General features: G+C 46.0%; 1 protein-coding gene across 1 annotated transcript in view; it reads left to right on the top strand.

The window, feature by feature from the left end:
* Nucleotides 1-706: 706 nt before the first annotated feature.
* grik2 (glutamate receptor, ionotropic, kainate 2) overlaps nt 707-21,582 on the top strand; it is a 41,572-nt gene continuing 20,696 nt past the window's right edge. The window contains 6 exon segments of the mRNA XM_060064879.1: nt 707-736; nt 2,598-2,631; nt 2,634-2,803; nt 4,478-4,701; nt 9,429-9,547; nt 13,045-13,262. Coding sequence (XP_059920862.1) covers nt 707-736; nt 2,598-2,631; nt 2,634-2,803; nt 4,478-4,701; nt 9,429-9,547; nt 13,045-13,262 — 795 coding nt within the window.

Below are 21,582 nucleotides of genomic sequence, written 5' to 3'. Positions count from 1 at the left end.
ATATAAAGTATAGAGATCAAACACATAGAATATAAAGACTTCTAAGAGGCCAAGGCTCGACCACCAGGCAAGACCCAAATGCATTGAGCAGTAAACAACAGCCTGGAGATAAACGGTTCCATGTTGTTGAATGAATAAAAGAAGGATGGATCCAAAGTAGGATCAAAAAGACTGGTTTCCTGCCCTGTGAGTCCTGCATTCAGGACAACACTGGATGGCTGCAAACACACCCGTGGAGAGCAACCTGTGTAGCTCTGGGCAGATCTCCACGCTAATTCTGACTCTGCTAAAGCTAGGGCTCGGTTGCCATGGCAATTACCGCCAAATCAAACACTGGGAGCAGCATGGTGCGTTCTGGTTCACTGCCGTTTGGCTTTTAAGGTTGTGGGCTTGAGAAAAATAGAGATGGTTATAGTACTCGTGCCTTGATAGTGAACGGCCGGGTTACAAGATTTACTTTGTGTGTGTTTCTGTTTTATTTGCCTTTCATCTAGTATCGTCCAATAGACTCTGGTCACAAGCACACAGAAAGCTTTTGAGTCACCGCTCTGCTGATTTCTGTAGCCTTGAATTTATGTTTTCCATGCAATGTTTGTTGTTGTGCAGTTGTATTGCAATCCAGCCATCGTGAGGGCGAAGGAGCTTAAAGTTGCATGTTTTTTATCTCTGTGCTGTTATCAACGTTACATCAGTTGAGTTCTGGGCAATGCCTGCAGCAACGCAGTGCACCACACCTGTCAGAAGCAGTGCAATCACACCAAACAAAGGCTTCAAAGCCTCAAAATCATTGGCCGTTTTGCCACGATCACTATATATCATTTCTTAAATTCTGATATTAACATATATATATATATATATATATATATATATATATATATATACATTACATTAATATATTTTATTATGAATGAGTATGTCTGACTTGTCTGATTAGAGGTTGGTTAAGTGGTTGGTTGTGTTTCCTCCTCATAATTCTTGTTTCAAAGAAGCCACAAGAATATATGAAAGCTGTTAGCCTTCTTTTTATTCTTTTGCTTCATGACTTGATTAGCAGCAGAAAGCCAGGACAGATGGTGCCAGAAGTTTAGAGAATGAACAAAAACAACTGAATGGAAAAAAGTGGTAAAAAAAAAGAAGATATTATATAGAGAAAATGTGGTCAGAGAAAATGCAAAGATGAACCTTAATTATTCTGCACCTAGGCCCAGGATTGGCTTCCACTAATTCAGTGTGTGTGCGTGCGTATGTGTGTGTGTGTGTGTGTGTGTGTGTGTGTGTGTGAGGGTGTGATTAAATGTGTGCCTATCTAAATGTAGGTATGTGTGCATTCATTTGTGTGTCTGTGTCTGTGTGTGTTTGCGTGTGAGTGTAAGTAATTGTACTTTTGTGTGTGTCTGTGTAATTGTCTTTGCATGTGTTATCGGTTTTGGGTCAATGTGTGTGTGCATGCATGCGTGAGAGTGTGTGTGAGGGACAGTCATCGGAATCCTTATCGTATTGACAGTGCATGAGGTGCCCTGAGAGCCCGGGCAGCCCGCCTGTGGATCCCGGGTGCAGTAGAGTCATGGATATGGGGGGGGGGGGGGGGGGGATTAGCTCCTTTGTGGCCTGTCTGGTCCCCCTCATCCACCCCATTGGTCCAGTGGCACATGCTCACACACACTGCACACTACAATCATATCAGACAGTCACACACACACACACGCATACAGACACAGAACTGGGCAGACATGCACGCACACATGGACACGCGCACACAAGCACGCACATACACAACCGCACACACCCGCGCACACACTCACACACACACACACACACACACACACACACACACACACACACACACACACACACACACACACACACACACATACATACATCTCTCACTTCCTTCTCTCCCTCCTCCTCTCTCTCTCTCTCTCTCTCTCTCTCTCTCTCTCTCTCTCTCTCTCTCTCTCTCTCTCTCTCTCTCTCTCTCTCTCTCTCTCTCTCTCTCATGCACACAATAACACACACATACAGTTTGGATTAGCCGTCCCACACTTCTCATCCCCCAGCCAGGGAGCGTTGTTCAGCTGGTCCAACACACACACACACCCCCTCACACACACACACACACACACACACACACACACACACACACACACACACACACACACACACACACACACACACACACACACACACACACACACACACACACAGCCCAAGAGAGCCGATATCGCAGCATCGTACACCTATTCTCCAATCCGTTATCGGAGGTAAAAGGTGTCCAGTATTGCGTGCGGAGAGACTTATGTCCCCTTCCCCCTCTCCCCTTCCTCCCCCTCCTCCCCCTACCCTTTACTCCTGTATACCAACAGTAAGTACCCCCCCCCCCTCTCCCCTGCCTCCCCCTCCTCACCCTACCCTTTACTCCTGTATACCAACAGTAAGTACCCCCCCTCCTCCCCCTCTCTCCCCTCCTCCCCCTACCCTTTACTCCTGTATACCAACAGTAAGTACCCCCCCCCTCTCCCCTTCCTCCCCCTCCTCCCCCTACCCTTTACTCCTGTACACCAACAGTAGGTAACCGATGCTGTCTTTCCCTTCCACAGGAGGAGCCCTACGTGATGTTCAAGAAGTCGGACAAGCGCTGTACGGCAACGACCGCTTCGAGGGCTACTGCATCGACCTGCTGCGGGAGCTGGCCGCCATCCTGGGCTTCACCTACGAGGTGCGGCTGGTGGAGGACGGACGCTTCGGGGCCCAGGACGAGTTCACGGGCCAGTGGAACGGCATGGTGAAGGAGCTCATGGACCACGTGAGTCGCCAACGCAGTGTGTTCCTGTTGGCGCACGCGCACACACGCATGTTGGGGTGAGGGCGGAGGGTGCGGGAGCGGGAGGTACCCTGTGGCGCGGAGAAGTTGCGATGGAATCCCTGTTTGGGGGGGGGGGGGGGGGGGGGGGGGGGTGGACTACCCTTGCTCCACTGGTGGGGAAGGGAGTGACAGTGCCGCGTGTAGCCCCCCCCCCCCACACACACAAACTCACTCACGCACACACACACACACCACAGAGTCTATATCATTAGACAGGACCAACTCAGGCTTGGTGAGGACGGAGTGCCTGGGCACGAGAAGAGCAGGCAGTGCAACGCCGATAGTCAATATCTGACCCTGTTAAGAGCAGAGACCAGCGTTGCATCTCCCAGGGCTCCGCCTCTTGTCCGGCCTGCCTCTTGATCAGGCCCTTGATTGGCTGTCAGGACAGTCCCCCGGCCGGAGCGGCCAATCCCCTGCGAGCCAACCCTCAGTGTGGACTTTGCGTGCCGACTGCTCTTCCAGGGCCGGGGCTTGACTCCGGCAGACGGTAATTGCATCCGACAGGCCTTCAGAAGAGTGTCGGGAAGACGACTTGCGGGGAGAAGTTGGGCTGAGGAGGACGTGGCAAATGGAGCCGAACATGTGGATGTCTCCTGTCAGGAGCTTCCCAAAACTGATCTTTTTCCCCCCACCTCTGTGTGATGCTGAAGGGGGACCATATAGAGTTCATTTTAATCCACCAAACATTTTATGTGCGGTTGGATTTAAAAGGTATAGGAATGGGCGTGAGAACATTGCTGCTGAAAATAAAACACAACGTTTGTGATCAGATCGGCGCTTGTTTACGCACTGGTTATTATAATATATATAGAAAATAAGAGCAGAGAGCAACCCCTGTGATCCATTTTAATGTCCTGTCACGATATCGTCTGAGATTTATTTATCAACTTAAACTCATTTAAGACATTCAGTTTGCTGTTTATTGCACTTGCAAAAAAAAAGAGCGGTCATTAAATAAGATAGAAGGGTGTATCGCTCTTTTAAAAGACAACTGGGAATGGCGTCTTGCTCAGGCTGTTTTATGAACAATCGTATGTGTGTGTGTGTGTGTGTGTTTGTTTGTTTGTGTGTGTGCACCGTTTTTAAATGAAGGCCTGGGTTCAGTTAGTTTGATGGTGTGTTTTTGGATCCACAGCGTGAACAAGAGAGGGGGAAAGAGTCAGTTCAGTAGGGTATAGTGGCTCTGACAGGAGAGAGAGAGAGAGAGAGAGAGACGAGAGAGAGAGAGAGAGAGAGAGAGAGAGAGAGAGAGAGAGAGGACAGAGACAGAGACACAGAGAGAGAGAGAGAGAGAGAGAGAGAGAGAGAGAGAGACAGAGACAGAGACAGAGGACAGAGACAGAGACAGAGACAGAGACAGAGACAGAGAGAGAGAGGGAAGTTAAAGATAGAGAGGCAGACAGAGAGAGGGGCTTTAAATTTCCTTTCAAGCACCCTGGGACAGACTGTTTGTGATGTGTAAAAATGCCCTGTTTTCTTAATTTGATAGCCTCTAACAACCTCTCAGCTTGGCTGACTTACGACCCGTCCTGCTAACCCCCCTTCCCCTCTTTCCTTCATCTCCCCATTCCCCCCATGTCTCTTTCCCCCTGTCTCCCCCTGCGTTGACAGAGGGCCGATCTGGCCGTGGCTCCCCTAGCCATCACCTACGTGCGAGAGAAGGTCATCGATTTCTCCAAGCCCTTCATGACGCTGGGGATAAGTATACTATACCGCAAGCCCAACGGCACCAACCCGGGGGTCTTCTCCTTCCTCAACCCCCTCTCGCCAGATATCTGGATGTATATTCTGCTGGCTTACTTGGGTGTCAGTTGTGTGCTGTTTGTCATAGCCAGGTAACATAATCACGCTCGCGGGCTTTCGCACAAACACACACGCACACAAACACACACACACACACACACACACACACACACACACACACACACACACACACACACCACACACACACACACACACACACACACACACACACACACACACACACAAACACACAAATACACATACATATGTTCAGTCTAGCGTCTTTCAGCTTTGGAGCATCGCCTCTCTCTGAGTAACGGCAGACTAATCACTTGGTAATCATGTGGGTTGTTTATCCTGATATACAGGTTGTATATATATATATATATATATATATATATATATATATATATATCTTGAGCGATGCCTTCTCAGGCTCTCGCATAGCAAAAGCCCATCACTCACTGACACTAATCAACAGCCGTACGTCCTAGCGCAGAATTAAATCCTATAAAACTATAATGGGATCACATAGCCACAAGCTTGTTTCTTGTAGTTATGATGAATGCCATGCAAAGTTTCAGTCTGTTCTGATATTAACAAACAGGAAGGGATCTTGCCATGGATTCAGCAGTTGGATTGCTTAGTATAATTGCTTAATACTGCCCCGAACTGGTTGTGCACTTTTTGGTTCTGGTCGCTGTGATAAGTGCTGCCTTGAAGGCCATCGTCACACAAACCTAAAGTTATCTCAGCCATTACGTTATGACTGTAGTGCATGAGAGTTTGTTTGTGTGTGTGCGTGTGACTATGTGTGTGCGAGTGTTTTCGAGAGTATGTTGTGCCAGAGTATGTGTGTTGGTGGTTAGTGTAACCCTCGATGTGTACGGCTGCTGTGGCCCCGCTCCACCCACCTCTCCTCCGCCCTCCCTCCTGTCTCAGAGTCTGTGCCGTCTTTTCCTTTCTGTCGCTTTTTCTTTGCCATGCTTCAAACACCCTGTGTCACGCCCCGACACAGGACTGTCGGGAACATTCATGAGGAAACATCCAGGCAGGCTGATGACTTTAGAAGGGCCTCCTTGAGGGCTTTCTAAATGGTTCTTTTACTCTCGTATTCTACTTTCTGTTTTAGAGGATTTTGTTGACCTTCATCAGATCCCATAAAATGAACAGTTTCATCATTTAAATTAATGAACTCCCCCCTAAGCTCATGAAAGTGCATTTCATTAAGAGCTAAACATGCCCCATTGGGACATCCGTACAAGATGATGGTGGAATGAGGCACAGTGGCCAGCCTTAAACCTTAATGGAAGGAGACTGAAAGACAGCTAATGGTGCAATGGCGAATAAAATGTCGACTCCTGTTACGTTTGTGCTAGTGCACTTGTAGTCGATAAAATCAGGTTTTGACGGACAGGAAGTTTATTGTTGATCGATCAGCTTGTTGCCAGTGGCTGAGATTTGAAGCATGAGGAAAGGAAATAACAGGAAGGAAATCTTGCGTTAACTCTTAAACTTTTGAGAAGCAGCCCGCCACGCCACAGCAGCGGCGGTGCTTGCGAGAGTTTTATGGTTAACGCAGGTGCATTTCTTTTATCTTCTTCAATGTTACTGGCAATATGATCACAAAAGAAACTAAAAAAGCGGCAACTGTCATCTAAGTTGGTTCAGAATATGCACCTATTTTTTATGTGTTCCATAACAATCAGCCAATTATGGGTAAGTCTATATCACATCCCGCCCCCCCTACCCCCTACCCCCTCTCTGCTCCCTTTTCTTTCCTGTTATGTATAGACAGATGCATGCCAGGGTCTAATTGCATGTGGTCACTATAGAGCACTAGAAATACAAAGGTCAACACCACAAACTAACAGTTGATACCTTGCTGTGCAAATCTAAAGTCGTATGTGTTTGTTCACATTATACTACATAATATCTATGTATGCTTGTGTGTGTGTTGCTGCGTTGGGTGATTAAGCGTGTGTGGTTCAGTGAATGAAGAAGACTGCCAGAGAATGGAGGCTGGGTTTCGAATGGAGACTGAATGCCGGGCTAATTGAAAAGTGCCAAAGTGGAAGACAACAGAGTTTCGCTCCTCTTCTGCTGTATGTGGTCGTACGTGGCTTCCACAGTACAGAACAACCCCAAAAAAACGTCTGATAACGGTGATAACGACATCTGCTGTTATCACCACTTGCCACAGTCTGATGATGGCAGTGCGTCTTGCAATCACAGTGTCTTCTAATGGCTTCGGCCCAGCTGCTTACTTGCTGTGAAGCAGGTGACGAAAGATCAGCAACAATATTCTCTGTCGTACATTCTCTGGAAGCACATGGGCGATATTCTTACTGTGTTACACTTTTAGGTTGTGAATAAACTTGATTGAATCTACTGCATCCAATTAATTTTCTTTAGGATGGCCAAGCAGCAGAGGCAGCAGTACGTGGGAATGATCATAGCAGTCCTGCAGAACGTTCCTTAGTTAATCTAATTAAGATATTGACATCCAGAACTCACTTCCTCTACTCTGAATTACAATATCTCCCTCTTCAAAGTCTGTCTCACATCAAAGTGTTCAGATAAGCACTTTACCGCCAAAGTGTCGATGGTGCTATAACGGCAGGCTCATATGAAAGGCACATTCCCAAACTCACAATGGCCCTTTAACAGAACATTTATATTCAGTTTCTGCTCAGTTTGAACGCAGTCCACCCACTTAGCTTGATTAATCCTTGAGGGCTTTTGGAAAGCCGCTGATGAAAATCCTCTGGTACACTTCGAGTGCGTCTCCGAGGTATTGATTGTCAATAAGCGTGTGAATGGGAGGAAACCACAAGCGTTTGTGGGAGATATTTGATATGCTTGGGAGGAAAATAGGGACACAAGCCGTGCTCATCCTGCTTCTAAGACGGGAAATAATCCCGATCCAATTCCACGTCTGTGGAGTCACGTTTGTGAATCTACCTTCAGTGACATTGGCCTCATTGGGATATAATCACGTGCACCCAGTGACCTCACCTCCATTTTAAAATGAGCGATAACAGGCTGCCACTGTTCTTCCCCTGCTGGTGAGTGTTCCCTGCCTGGGGTGCGTCTGCTTATCTCCGTGCCGTAACCTTGCCCAAAGTTTTCCCTCAACGTGGCTGCAGATGACCCGAGATTCTGTAAGGGCGGCGTAATTGGATCACAGAATGACAGCGCGCCGGCGGACAGCGTTAAACTGAGTGACGGGTTAAGCCATGTTGTTCCCCTACGAGCGGGAATGTTTTCAGCTACTGCTGTTTCCTTTTTGCATCCGTTATCCCCCTTTCAACCCGCACCGGCAGACAAACATCACCACAGTGTTGCCAGTGCTTACTCTCCCCTCTCCCGTGCCTTCGTCTCCCCCCCCCCCCGCCTCGCATCCTTTGCCATTCCGCTTGCCCTCCGTGTTCTTGGGTAGAGGGGTAATTGGCTTTCCGGGACTGCACATGATTGTGGGAAACGTGCTCTCAGACCTCGGAACATGAAACGGCAGTCACATGTGACTCGGCAAGGTCGCGGTGCACATGTACTCAATTTAGCATTGTAAATTGTCAACCCGGGCGAGTCCGGAGTAAAACAAATTAATGGAGGGATTGATTTAAGGAATCAAGAAATCCTTCAATGCAGAAAGGGATAAGAGGTTATGGGTAGGGACCTATAGAGGTCCTTGAGCTACGTTCAATAAAATCCATTTGAGCACTAGCAAGGGGCTTGGGGGGGGGGGGGGTGGGCTGGGGTTGCAACAAATTTCAAGCACCAAGCCACTTATAATATTAATGTCCATTGGTCATTGTCAAGGTGCAGTTTTGACACTATCATGCTGTCAATACCGCAATTCATCTTCATGCGGCAGAATAGGCTACATTTGTCAACACAGCGATGCTGGTATCACACCTTGGAGGACGACGGGCTCATCGCCTCTACACCTGGTCGTGTGATATGCTAATCAGTAATGTCTCGTGCTATAAATTCGTTCTCGCAAATATGTACTTGACGCTACGAATTTGCAAGTGAATTTGTCAAACCCTTGAATCGACTTCAAGTAAAGATTGGGCTTGCGACTCCCACTTGGCCGGGCACCAACCAAATCAGGTCAGGATGCTTAATTGTAGACCAATCAACCTTTACTAATGCAGTGTCACTTATATTTAACATGAATAAATGAGAAATGGCTTTGCTTAAGAAGTGTTTGGAAGGCGAGAGGGAGAACAGGCGTGGGCTTGATGGGAACTGAGTGCTTCGCCTGCTGAATATTAATGCTCCTCCTAGATTATAAGGATTATTAGTTCTTTTCTCAACTGACAATGGAGTTATTTTCAGACCCCGATGATTAAATTATGGAAGGGAATTGCCTTTGATATGAGCACGCCCACATGATGAGTGTCTATAACCGTACAGTACAAAGTGACACCGTGGTTCTGTTCTCGCTAAATTTATGGATGGATTGCAAAAAAGTTGAGCAACAACAATAGAGGAGGAGACTGACTGACATATCAAATGGTTGAATTGTATATATTATAATTTCATTAAACTAAAGGATTTCTAAATAATCCAACTAACACCTCATGACACCTACAAAGACCTCTGGGAAACCGGCATTGTTCTGATGCTTATGTAGCTCATCTCTGGTATGCCTTACTGTAGATTCAAATGTGGACAAGTGGACTAACCTTTCTGTTTTCTTCCCTGTCTACCCAGGTGGGACACCTACCTCCCGTCTCTTATACTGTCTTCCATACGTGTTGTGATGCCACTACAGTAAACGTCTGTGTGTGTTCTCTGTCAACTGTCACAGGTTTAGTCCCTACGAGTGGTATAATCCCCACCCTTGCAACCCCGACTCGGATGTAGTGGAAAACAATTTCACCCTGCTAAATAGTTTCTGGTTCGGAGTTGGAGCTCTCATGCAGCAAGGTAGACGCCTCTGCCTGTCCCCCCCTTTTTATAGCACATGTCCCACTCTTTGCTGGGGGTGAACCTTGCTCTTCCACAGGCCCATGACAATGCATGGGGGCCTCTGTGCATGTAGCTAGATGCTTCCTTGAAGAGGGTCCGGTAGACAAAAAAAAAGATGTCTAGAGCGGACCCCACGTGCCTTGGGGATTTGAGGGAACATGCATTTCAGTGAATGAGGACTAGTGGTTTGATGAATGAGGAACAGTGGTTTAGACTAGGAACTCCTGCATGCGGCCAATTCCTTCCTTCCTCCCTTCCTTCTGTCTTTCCGTCCTTCCTTCCTTCCTTCCTTCCTTCCTTCAACCTTCCCTTTATTTTCTTCCTTTTGCTTTTCCTTCCTTGAGTCTTGTCAATCCTACCTTCCTTGCAATTTCACTCCTTCGGCTTCTCCTCCTTGCACTCCTCCTCTTTCCTTCCTTCCTCCCTCCTTCCGTCCTACCTCTTCTATCCATCCCCTTGATCCCTGAACTCCCAACCTATATCCACAGATCCTGAACAGGTAAGTCTATGTGCACCAGAATAAACCACTAAGGGCTAAATATTTGTTTACAAGAACGATGTCAGACCGTTCAAATGCTAATTCAACATTGCGCTAGCTGCTAGCTGGCCTCTGCTGAGATCAGTTTGCTAACAGGCCGATGGCATATCTTCTCAAAGGGTTGGTGTGGTCAGGCAAGGATGTATAAAGGCAAGGGCCCAAATCAAGACACCATGCTAGATTGAATTCTCCTCTTTTGCTACTCATGGGATTCATTGTTTTTTCCGGAATCTTTTTAAATATCAGTACCCTATTTACATTTTATTTGAGGGGTTAGGATAGTTTAAACGTTAGGCTGTGGAGAGCTTGGTGTCTATGGACTGTGCCTGCCACGCATCCAGTCTGAGAAACGGGCTAAACATACAAATATTCACCCTAGCAAATCATGTTGTTGAAAGTGCATATAGGGGATTATGATCCAATAACGCAAGCTTTGGGTGGCTGATTGCATGCTCTTAGATAATTACCCCTGCATCCTATATTATGATACCATATTTTGAGTAATTTTTATTTTAATGTTGTGAACACTTTTAAACATGTAATCTATAAAATTTGAACTTTTACTTATGCATACTTATAATTTATTATAATTTAGACTTTCTGAAATGTTCATGCGAATCGTACCCCTACCAGTGGCTAGTGAGGATGGGTGTTCCAACAGCATTAGACCGGATTCAGAGTCGTTAAGCCTATCTTGAAATAACCGGTTCTAGTGGATGGGTAGGACTGCAACCCTTGAGAAGATGTGGCGGAGTGCGACCAGGCTGATGTCCGGGTTAGGATCGAGGGGCACACAGTGCACAGGTTAGCGTCTCCAGCATCGTCCGAGCTGGTCTACAGTGCAGAGAGGCTCCCCTTGCCACCAGCGGCCTGCCCCGCCCCCAGAAAACTGTGGGATGTGCTGTTTTGGTCATGACGTTACCTTGGGTACATGACAGTCAGCCCCAACCAGCTTCTGTTTCGGGGAACCAACTGGTCTCTGTGGGTCAGTTGGCTCTCCCACCCATCCTTTATGTCGGGGGTTTCTGAGGTGTCACCAGGGGTAAGCTGGTATAAGCTGGTGAGGAGGTCCACTCTCAGGCGAGCCCTCCGGTTGGTGGACGGTCACTACTGTCTGATGCAGAATACACCTGTATCCTGATGAATGCACTTTTCTGTTGTCCGTGATTGATGTGTGGACAGAATGGGTAGCTGGTTGCCATTCTAGGATAATGAGGGGCAATTATCAGTTACTGGTTATCGGAGGTCTATAAGAGGAAGTTATTCTTATCCTATTGTCAACACCTATATCCTCTTCTCGACTTCAATAGTGCTACCTCCCTCTCTCTTGCTTACTCCCTTTCTCTTCTCCTACCACCTCCCGTCTCTCTCCTCACCCTTCCTCACCCTCCGAGACAGCTCAATCAGAGGTTAGACAAAAAAGCAAAAAGATTCTAGCCCAGTGAGAGTGCATATTGAGTCTCAAACAAAGAGAGAAGATCTCAGAGTTCTTAACCCCCCCTCCCTATCATTCTGACACATTTATCGGCTTTTGCCTCTGAGTGGAAATGTGCAAAATCCCAGCTTTCAATTGCTTAAGCTGCTTGACTGGGAGTAGTCCTGACATGACCCAAACGCCTCGCTTTTTACCCTTACAGCCAAATCATTCAGCCATTAGACAGTGCATGGTGCAGGTAGAGGGACAGCCATCCTGCACAGTGTAATGGACAGATCGCTGGACAATTATTCCATCCAATCAGTCGCACGTTTTAACACGTTCTATGAGGATGTGAGCAAAACAATGATTTGTATCCTTTGATTTTATTCACGAGATGCAGCCAGAAAAAGCTACCCACTCTTTCCAAGCGTGTATCTGTGTATGTGTGCGATTGTGTGAGCAAATGTTCATGATTGTATGTGCACATATCCACTTACACTTAAAGGAAAACTTTGAGATTTGTCATCAGGTTTGGTCCAAGGGACTAATGCAGGCAACAATTATTTTAATCGATCAAGTATTGAGCCAGTTGGCTGCAGCAGTGATCCCTTAAACAGGCTGCAATGCAATCCTTTGGGGCAAAAGCGCCCGTCAATGTACGTCTTTTAATAGTGCTTGCTTTTGTAATTGTGTCCGACCAAGTCTTGCTCAAGGAAAATTCTCACTCTGAAATCTCGTTGTTGCAGTGAATGTCCCTATTGTCATTCAAATCTCTTAAACTACGCTTTCTGTGTTCCAACACAAGAAACTTTCTTCTCTCTAGCTCTAACTCTTTTTTCCACTGTTCCTTCTTCCTGCAATAACGAAACTCTTGCGTGACTTCTCCTTGAGCGAGACTTGGTTGGAAATAATAACAAACAGACCAGATCAAGCAAAAGGTAAATAAATTTGTATTTCTCTGTAGGGATCCTAGAATATAATGTTAGAATATAATGTGTGTTTGTCAGTGGCAAATACAAGTGCTTTAATAGTAAGGACACTGTCGGCCGCTATTGCCCGAATGGATTCATTTGCCGTCCGTTTTTCAGGGAGCACAGCTGCATTGTTCTCACTCGACACTTGACCAATTAAACGCTCGTCTGTTAGGACCAAAATGTTCGGAAAACAGTGTTGAAAAATCCCAACGTTTCCCTTTCAGTAATGCAAGTGTATTTGTGCAAGAGTGAGAGAGAGAGCAAGAGTTTGAATGTAAAACGCACCATGTGTGTGCATGTGTGTGTGTGCCTAAACGTGTGTGTGTGTGTGTGTGTGTGTGTGACCCAGGCAACGGATGCAGAGACCTGGTGGAGCGCCCCGGGTCTCTCGTGTTCCTCCTTCGTCAACATGGCAACGTCGGAAGCGTGCAGCTCACCCACACCAGCCATCCCCCCCCCCCCCTCCCTCCCTCTCCCACCTCCCCCCCCCCCCCCCCCCCCCATCCTCTCTGCTCCTCTCATGCAGGCTCAGAGCTAATGCCGAAAGCCCTGTCCACCAGAATAGTAGGAGGCATCTGGTGGTTCTTCACCCTCATCATCATCTCCTCCTACACGGCCAACCTGGCGGCCTTCCTCACCGTGGAGCGCATGGAGTCGCCCATCGACTCGGCCGACGACCTGGCCAAGCAGACCAAGATAGAGTACGGTCTGGTGGAGGACGGTTCCACCATGTCCTTCTTCAAGGTGCGTCTCGCCGCTTCCACTCCAAACCAGGTTTCTTTCGGGTGTTACTTTTCGTTTGTCGATACGGGAAAATCAAGTTTGCTCTCACAGTTTCGGTTACGGCTGTGAATGAAAAAGTGAGACACCTCATGAATAGTCCACGGAGAGGATTCCAACATCACACATCATGTGACACCTCTCGCTTTGAGAGCTGATGGAGGGTACTTCTTTGTGAAAGGAGAATTGATACAAAGTCCTAAACGCATTATTACTAGTTGCTGCATTACTAGTAATTGTGTTACTGGTAACTAGTAATACTGTAAAGTAGGTTAAATCAATTGGAATATTATTATTGGAAGTGTCTCACGCTAGTAGATTCTGTGCTTAAAGGAAAAAAAATAATGTTGCCCATCTATCTGTCTGTATAAGTCAGTTATCTGTACAGGCTGTCTGTTTAAGATGGCCAGACAGATGAACAAACCTCTCATTCAACACATTTAACGATGCATATTTTAATTATTCAAAATGGAATCACTTTAATGTTATTCTGTTCTCTTACTCATACAAATGTGTTCATAAACTTGACCATATTAATATATGATCCATGATAATATGATACATGAAATAGCTACTATATTATTACTTCTAATTTGAGTTCCTTTTAACCATCTAAAGTACCATTGTTAAGTGTGCCTCCAAATTTAGAATAAAGAATCACAACCATTAGATGAAGCATGACAAGAAACAACTTCATTGAAAAAATCAATTTAAGATGCACTCATCGGGCATTATTATTTTATTGTTTTTGGAATCTGTTGCCGGGCGGATCATCCTATATAGATGAGGCGTTGACCTTGTCATGTGAACATCTGCAGGCATGATGCAGTACCGTGAGAGAACACACACACACACACACACACACACTGAAGCCTTGCACGCTCCAGACGTCCAGCGTAATGTCTTCATTGTATCATCAAACAGCAGGCCCACTGTCTATCAGGGATCATTTATTAAACCAGTTGTGTCGATGCTTTCTATTATTCATGCACTAGCCGTTGGAATGCAGTCATGAAGACTGGTGTGTAGAATGGATGGTGAACGTGGCAAAATGTTCACTAGCCGCTATAGTAGACCCGGCAGCCTGGAAGTGTCGTACCCGTTCACATTCCGCTCGCGACTGCAGTACGTTTCACAAACACACGCATACAAACTACATGTGTGTAACTCGCACGTGTCACGCACGTACACAGGCACACACACACATATGCGTTTCAACCAAAGGTGTGTATGTTTTTTTGTATTAAAGTTGTAGGTGTGTAAGGTGTTTCTGTTTGTGTCTTCGAATAGGTTTGAATGTGTGACTTCTTGATTTGTTGTGTGGGTGTATAGTCTGCTTATTTTACGTGTGGGTGTGTGTGAATGTGTGTAATATATCTATGTTTGTTTGTTGTGGTTGTGCCATTTGGGGGCTCTTTGAAACACATAATTGCATGTTGTTTCCGACACGATGTCCTTGCACATGCTTGCACTCATGTCCACAAACAAACCCACCGCAGTGGGAATTCAAGCAATTCCTTGCAGCAGCAATTGTTGTTTTTATATTCCTTTGCCAGCAACCCCTTTGGTATGCTTCTTCAGCAACAACCCTCAAATGATCAAGTTTATCTGAACATCAGATCATCTGATGTCCTTGCTGTTTACAGATATTGTTCATAGTAAATTCATGAAGAGCACGTTGTGAAAGAAAGACATTATTTTCTGTTAACATTTGAATGCATAGAGGTTTTCATTACATGCAACTTTTTTGTATTTTAGATTGATAAAGATGGTCAGGGAAAGCATGCGTGTTTCTCTTGACAAAAGCATATTTTGATAATAAAGGTCAACATTACGGTATAACATAGGGGGCCCTATCTTGCACCCAGCGCAATTGACGTTCTACACAGACGCATGTATCATTGATAGTTTGCACCCAGCGCAAAGCTGATTTCCCCTGCATCAACCCGCGGCACTAAACTTGCACCCTGAGAGGCGTGTCATCGAAAAGCAGAGGCGTTTTCCTGAGCAAATGATACATGGTGCTATCTTACAGATCAATAAAGCAGTTGCGCAACCGACCGAAAAATACCTGGTCTAAGTGCAATTGGTTGGTATTAGGACGTAGCCTACCATGGTAGGTCGGAACTGCAACATAAGCTTGCACACCAGTAGGCTATGCACAGCACAAACATGCAAGCGATTAGCCTGTTTTAAATCTTATGATTATGATGTGGATTGTGGAAAAAGGAAAAAGGGGGCTGCATATATGAACAGTGTAGTAGGTTATGCCATGTGTTAAAATAATAATAATAACAATAATAAACTTGAGCAAAGTAGGCTATATCCCAGACTTCCAAAACAAAATCTCGCTTTAGGGTATATTATAACATGGCTAAATTATTAGGGAAAGAACAGCTGATACAGTGGTAAAAACTTTTAAAACAATGCATCTGCAAACACCGTATAGCAAACACTATTCCATGTGTGAATTAGGCCATATTATTTGGCAATAAACTGAGCCATTTGAAGTTTTAAATTCACGTGGTCATGCATCTGTCTCATCGGAGTCTGCAAACGCAATGTCAAAATATAAACTTGTCAAGTTCAAATGCGCTCATGGCTCTTAAAGGAGATGGGAGATGGCACTCTCATTGGTTTACTCTCGAAACACACTTACGGGTATACAGAAGAATCATTTATCCGCCGTTATATTAGCAACAGCCCCTGAGATCCGCCCACTAAGCTATATGCGTTTTGCGCTTCTCACTTGCGTTTCCAACCGTTAAAATAGGGCCCAGGAGGTGCTTAGCATAGAAAAACATGCTCCCTACATATTCTAGTCATGTAAAAGCAATGAATCTTCATTTAATAAGCTAAACGCTGAAGATTGTGGCAAACAATTCTCAATGCATTCTCACGGATCTGCAATTTGAAATAACACCATCATAAAGTGATCAGAAACATCCTATAAAGCATGTTTCATTAACAGACTAATACTCTATGACAAATTTATTCTGTATTTTCGAATGTATTTAATCAAAGCCAAAATATCGTGCAAAATGAAGGACATGTATGGCTGTTCCTGTGAGTCACTGCCTGCGATAGAGACTCGATTCAGCCTTTACTGCGTCATTTTTTCGTATTCTGTGCAGCAGCGTTTCATGGACTGGGCTCATTACCGTGTGGCGATACCTAATCAACCCGGACCAATGCAAAGGGCAACTGTCCTCCGCTGAATAGAAAGCGTTGCGTCGACGTGTCTTCCCCTGATGTCCCGGCCTGATACTGTTGGCATGATGGATGAGTGTGTTGCTCATGGTCACTGTTAGTCGCCATCGATTCGCCACTACCCTTGGATGTGCGTTTGTATTTCAGTGACTTTTTAAGAGCAGTTGTAACAGAGCAGAAGGGGTGGGTGCGGGGGGGGGGGGGGGGGGGGGAAGGAAAAACTGCCACTTAGGTCATTATTGGCTTAGATTTGTTCTGTTAAAAGTGTGTTCAGCGGTGGTGGTAGCTTATTATGTAAATGTCAGCATGAGACACCCTCTGAATCATTGAAACGCATCTCTCCCTCTCTCTCTCTCGCTCTCTCTCGCTCTCTCTCGCTCTCTCTGTGTCTCTCTGTGTCTCGCTCTGTATCAGTGTCTGTCTTTCTCCCCCCCTCACTTATTCTGTCTCACTCTCCCTCCCCTTTGGTTTCTGTGATGTTGACGATCCCCGCGGACTAACTTTACAATAACACTGAATAATTCAATAAGCACACACACTGGCTCTCTCTTATTACCTAATAAAATCACGTCTTATTAAGGACTCCGGCAATGCTTGTTTTTCAATGTGTGTTTGTGTGTGTGCTTTGTGTGTGGTATGTGTGTTTACTCTGTGTGCCTCCGTCAATGTGTGAGTAGCCCTGCACGCGTGTGTGTGTGTGTGTGTGTGTGTGCAACTGTCAATGTGTGCCTCTTCACAAGTGTCTAGATGTGTATGTCTGTGTATGTATAGTGTGTGCGCCTCTGTCAACGTGCACGCTTCCCTGTGTGTGTCTGTGTGTTTTGTGCGTCATCCCGTGTACGTGTGTTATCCTGCAGATTCGCTCTTGTCTCTGTGGTGCCCAGCGGGAATCTCCCCGGGTTACGGGTGCTGACAGGTTTTCTTTGCGTGGGGCTGGAGCTAGCTGGACTGCAACTCGTTTCCAGAATAATAATAATGAGTGGAAGTGAGAAGAGGGGAGGGATGGCAGAGAGAGGGTAGAGAGGAGAGGGAGGGGAGAGAGAGGGTAGAGAGGAGAGGGAGGGGAGGGAGTGATGGAGGGGGATGGAGGGAAGGGAGAGAGAGGGGAGAGAGGGGAGTAACGAGGGAAAGAGGAGAGGGAGGGGAGAGTCGGGGGAAAAGAGGAGAGGGAGGGGAGGGTGGGAGGGGAGGGTGGGTAGAGTGGGGAGTGAAGGGGGAGAGAGGAAAGGGAGCGGAGGGAGGGAGCATAGAGGAGGGGAGGGAGGTAAGAGAGGAGAGGAAGGGGAGAGAGGAGAGCAGGGAGTGATGACGGAGAGAGGGGAGGGAAGGCAGGTACGGGGAGAGAGGAGAGGGAAGGGAGAGACTTGGGAGAGAGGAGAGGGAGGGGAGAGGAAGGGAGGGAAGGGAGAGAGGGGAGAGGGCAGTGATGGGGGAGAGAGAGGGGGTGAGGGAGAGGAGGGAGACAGGGGAACGAGGGGGAGGGGAGAAAAAGGGAGAGAGGGGAGAGGTAGGAGGTAGGAAAAGGAGGGGAGAGCCAAGGCCGCTTATTGGGATGATGAGCTTCAGTCTAGGAGGAGTCAGGGGCTAAAAGGCGCAGAGTGAACCAGAGGAGCCCCGAAGAATTACAATTTGAGGTTCTCTTTGTTTCCCCTTCATCCCTTCCCGTTTCAATAAAATTGGCTCAAGATACAGTCGTATTCGACGACACGTAATTCGACGTCTTCACACAAACCGGGGTGAATGCGGGAGCGAGATTAACACATAAATACAACCGTGCACGGAATGCAAACGCAAGAACACCTCCGGAGAGTATCTCTCTCTCGACTGTATGGCACGGAACAGGTGAATCGTCGAGGCACTAATCCGAGTCGCATTGTTTTAAGATGCTTTACTTTACACGGAACTCCTTGCTCCGACACGGATTGGAGATCTAACAGAAGCCTGCCTATCCACTCCCAATCCCGGGATGCGTTATGCGATGAGGAAGATTGACACGGTGTAGTTAATTGAGAGAATGACGTACATGAGACGCGCCTCTCACTCCTGTGGTGCCAGGTGTTTGTTTGTGCTTCACAGTGTCCCCCTAATGCACATAATCCCATGTTCCATAGCCTCGTTTGATAGAAGTAACATTGAGCGGTCGAGCCTCAGATGAAAACACTGACTCATTAGTTAGCTTTTGTCGTCGTGTCTGCAATGTCTGCAAGCCTGAGCACACTCGCGTTTTCGACTTGATTCTCTTGCTCTCACACCTTCTTGTGGTGGTTTTAATCCGTGCTAATTATATGGGTGTGTATTCTAATCTCAGCCTGACTTCAAATGCATGTACATCCGGACCCTCTTTTGCAGAGGAATAGCTAGAATGAATGAGGCCAAGGCCTTTTAGCCTGACGCTGGAACCAGTTTGAATCCCAGAGATCCCAATAGATCCCAGGATTCTGAAGGTTTTTCAACCTGTACTAGCAGATAAGGCAATTCTAAAGTACATTTTTGTTCTATGGGTTATTATGTCATAGTGGTTAGTATGTCTGACTCCAAGTCCAAAATCTCTGGGATTTGAACCCAAATGTCCAAAGTCTGTGGAACTACTTAGACTGAGATACCTCTAACCTCTCCTTCTTGAGCTCTACAAAATAAACCTTGCTTCAGATAGAGGCATGTGCTGAACGCTGGGATGGCAGGTTTATCTTTGTGGGAAAAAAAATACGAAATCTTTGGTAGCATTCCCAGCTTCGTGGTGGAGAATCACAGCCGTCGGTGCAATTAGAGGACAGTTTGGGCGACAGCGTTTAGCTGCTGTGCAGATGCCTTGGCAGTCCTTTTGTTTTTGCCAACAGGGCTTCCGCAGCTCCAGTAAAAGCCCTTCGCCGACAGTATACTTTACAGTAGGCTTGACGGCATGATGTTCCTTTTCCTGCTTTTTTTGGTTGCGAAAAATAAGACTGAAAAGTTGTGGCGCCGGCTTTCAACTTTGAATACGAGATCGTAAATAAATGAGGTTTCCTTGCGTTAAGTGTCGCTATTAAATATGTGACTGAACAACGTAAATAAATAAATAGGTTGTCTTACTTTATTTTTTTTTGTAGGGGCCTATGTTAAGTGTCAACACTGTTTTGTCAAAATAAATCCCTACAGAATTCCCTGTGCGAGCGCATGTTTTAAACAAAGAGTAAGTAGTTGTTTGTGTTGACAGAACAGATTTTTTCCCGCGCAGCACCTCGATTCCTTTGATTACAGCTCTTTGAAAAATATGCAAAACACTCGGGCGAGCGAGGCATCTTGACAACTGCTACAACAGAGATTGTATTCGTGGGGAGGTGGCTGTGTGTGTGTGTGTGTGTGTGTGTGTGTGTGTGTGTGTGTGTGTGTGTGTGTGTGTGTGTGTGTGTGTGTGTGTGTGTGTGTGTGTGTGTGTGTGTGTGTGTGTGTGTGTGTGAGACGGTGGGTTTGCATACATAAGGGGGTACATGTATATGCGTCTGTATTAATGCATGTCTGTGTGTGCGTGTGTCTGTGTGTGTATACGTACGAGAAACATTTACACACATTCTGTAAGCAGGGACATGAAGTATAAACCCTCCAGTCCCCGACATACACAAATATCCCCGTAACATGCACACACTCACAGACGCACACACACACAGACACACACAAATACATAGACACACAAACACACGTACACAGTATACTGGCATGAGATACATGCACAAATAGCTGCACACACTTAATACGTACAGCGTTTTATGAAAGCTCTTAGTTTGTGCATTGGTGCAAAGGCCTTCCATATGTTCCATACAATCTTTATACAGTCTATGTAACAACTACACAGATGCTAAAATTTCATGTACCGGTATATAAGCTCTTTGTATCCCATGTGGTGCTTATTTTCAAGCAATTAAGACAATGACCCTTTTGGCCCTTCCTCATGTTAGCTAAAGTACATCAACAACATTGATTGAACCACACCTTTGATTGAATTGCGCTGGAGACACCGTTGATTCTCAAATACAACAACCACATTGTAACCCTTGATTGAATTTCCGTGGAGAGACCATCCATGTTAGCTAAAATACAACAACCCCATTGAAACCCTTGACTTGATTGCTATGGAGAGACCGTCCATGTGAGCTAAATACAACGACGATACAGAAGCCCTTGATTTAATCGCTGTGGAGAGACCATCCGTGTTATATAAACTATAACATCCACATTGAAACCCTTGATTTAATCGCTGTGGAGGGACTGTCCATGTTAGCTCAAATACAACAACCCATTATATAATTAATGATTAACGCCATTGCCATTGCTATCCTATTCTCTAATTCCACAACGCAGAAATAATTGCACACGCTCTTGCAAAAAATCAAAAATAACTTAAGGTAATAGGTTGACCCACACAATAAGATTAACCTTCACATCCCATAATTAGCCAAATCAATGTTCCAACTCTGCTAATGACATGTTAGGGGCGATTGAAATTTGCCCAGAGCACATTAACATTTGTCGAATGTGGCCTCTAGCTGGAGATGATTGCGAAGGCTACGAAACGGAGGGCGGTTTGGATTTGATACCACAGGATCCTTTCTTATGTGCAGAGTTAATGAGTAGTGTGTTTATTTTCTCCAATTTCATTGATTTGTTAGAGAAAGGCCCATTGCTTGACTCACATTGAGTGTCATATTAGATAGAAAGAGACGTTGTACGTGTGTGTGCGTGTGTGTGTGTGTGTGTGTGTGTGTGTGTGTGTGTGTGTGTGTGTGTGTGTGTGTGTGTGTGTGTGTGTGTGTGTGTGTGTGTGTGTGTGTGTGTGTGTGTGTGTGTGTGGTTGTGTGTGCGAGAGAGAGAGAGAGAGAGAGGGAGAAAGATAGAGAGTGAACTGTCTTCAGTGAGGAAGACTGCGAAAGAGCGAGTGATGGAGTGAGGGCTACAATGTGCGAGCGAGGGTATTTAACTAGCAAACCAGGGTCTGTCTGCAGAGTTTGGTTGAGGACATTAAGTATCCTCCCACATGGGGAGAAAAACACTTAACCTTTTCTCGGGAAAGAAGGGATAAATGCTGCGTAGGAAAATCACA

The sequence above is a fragment of the Gadus macrocephalus genome, chromosome 11 (genome assembly GCF_031168955.1).
Source record: "Gadus macrocephalus chromosome 11, ASM3116895v1".
Lineage (NCBI taxonomy): Eukaryota > Metazoa > Chordata > Actinopteri > Gadiformes > Gadidae > Gadus > Gadus macrocephalus.
Note: the sequence above shows the minus strand (reverse complement) of the source record. Positions and strands in the feature narration are given on the sequence as shown.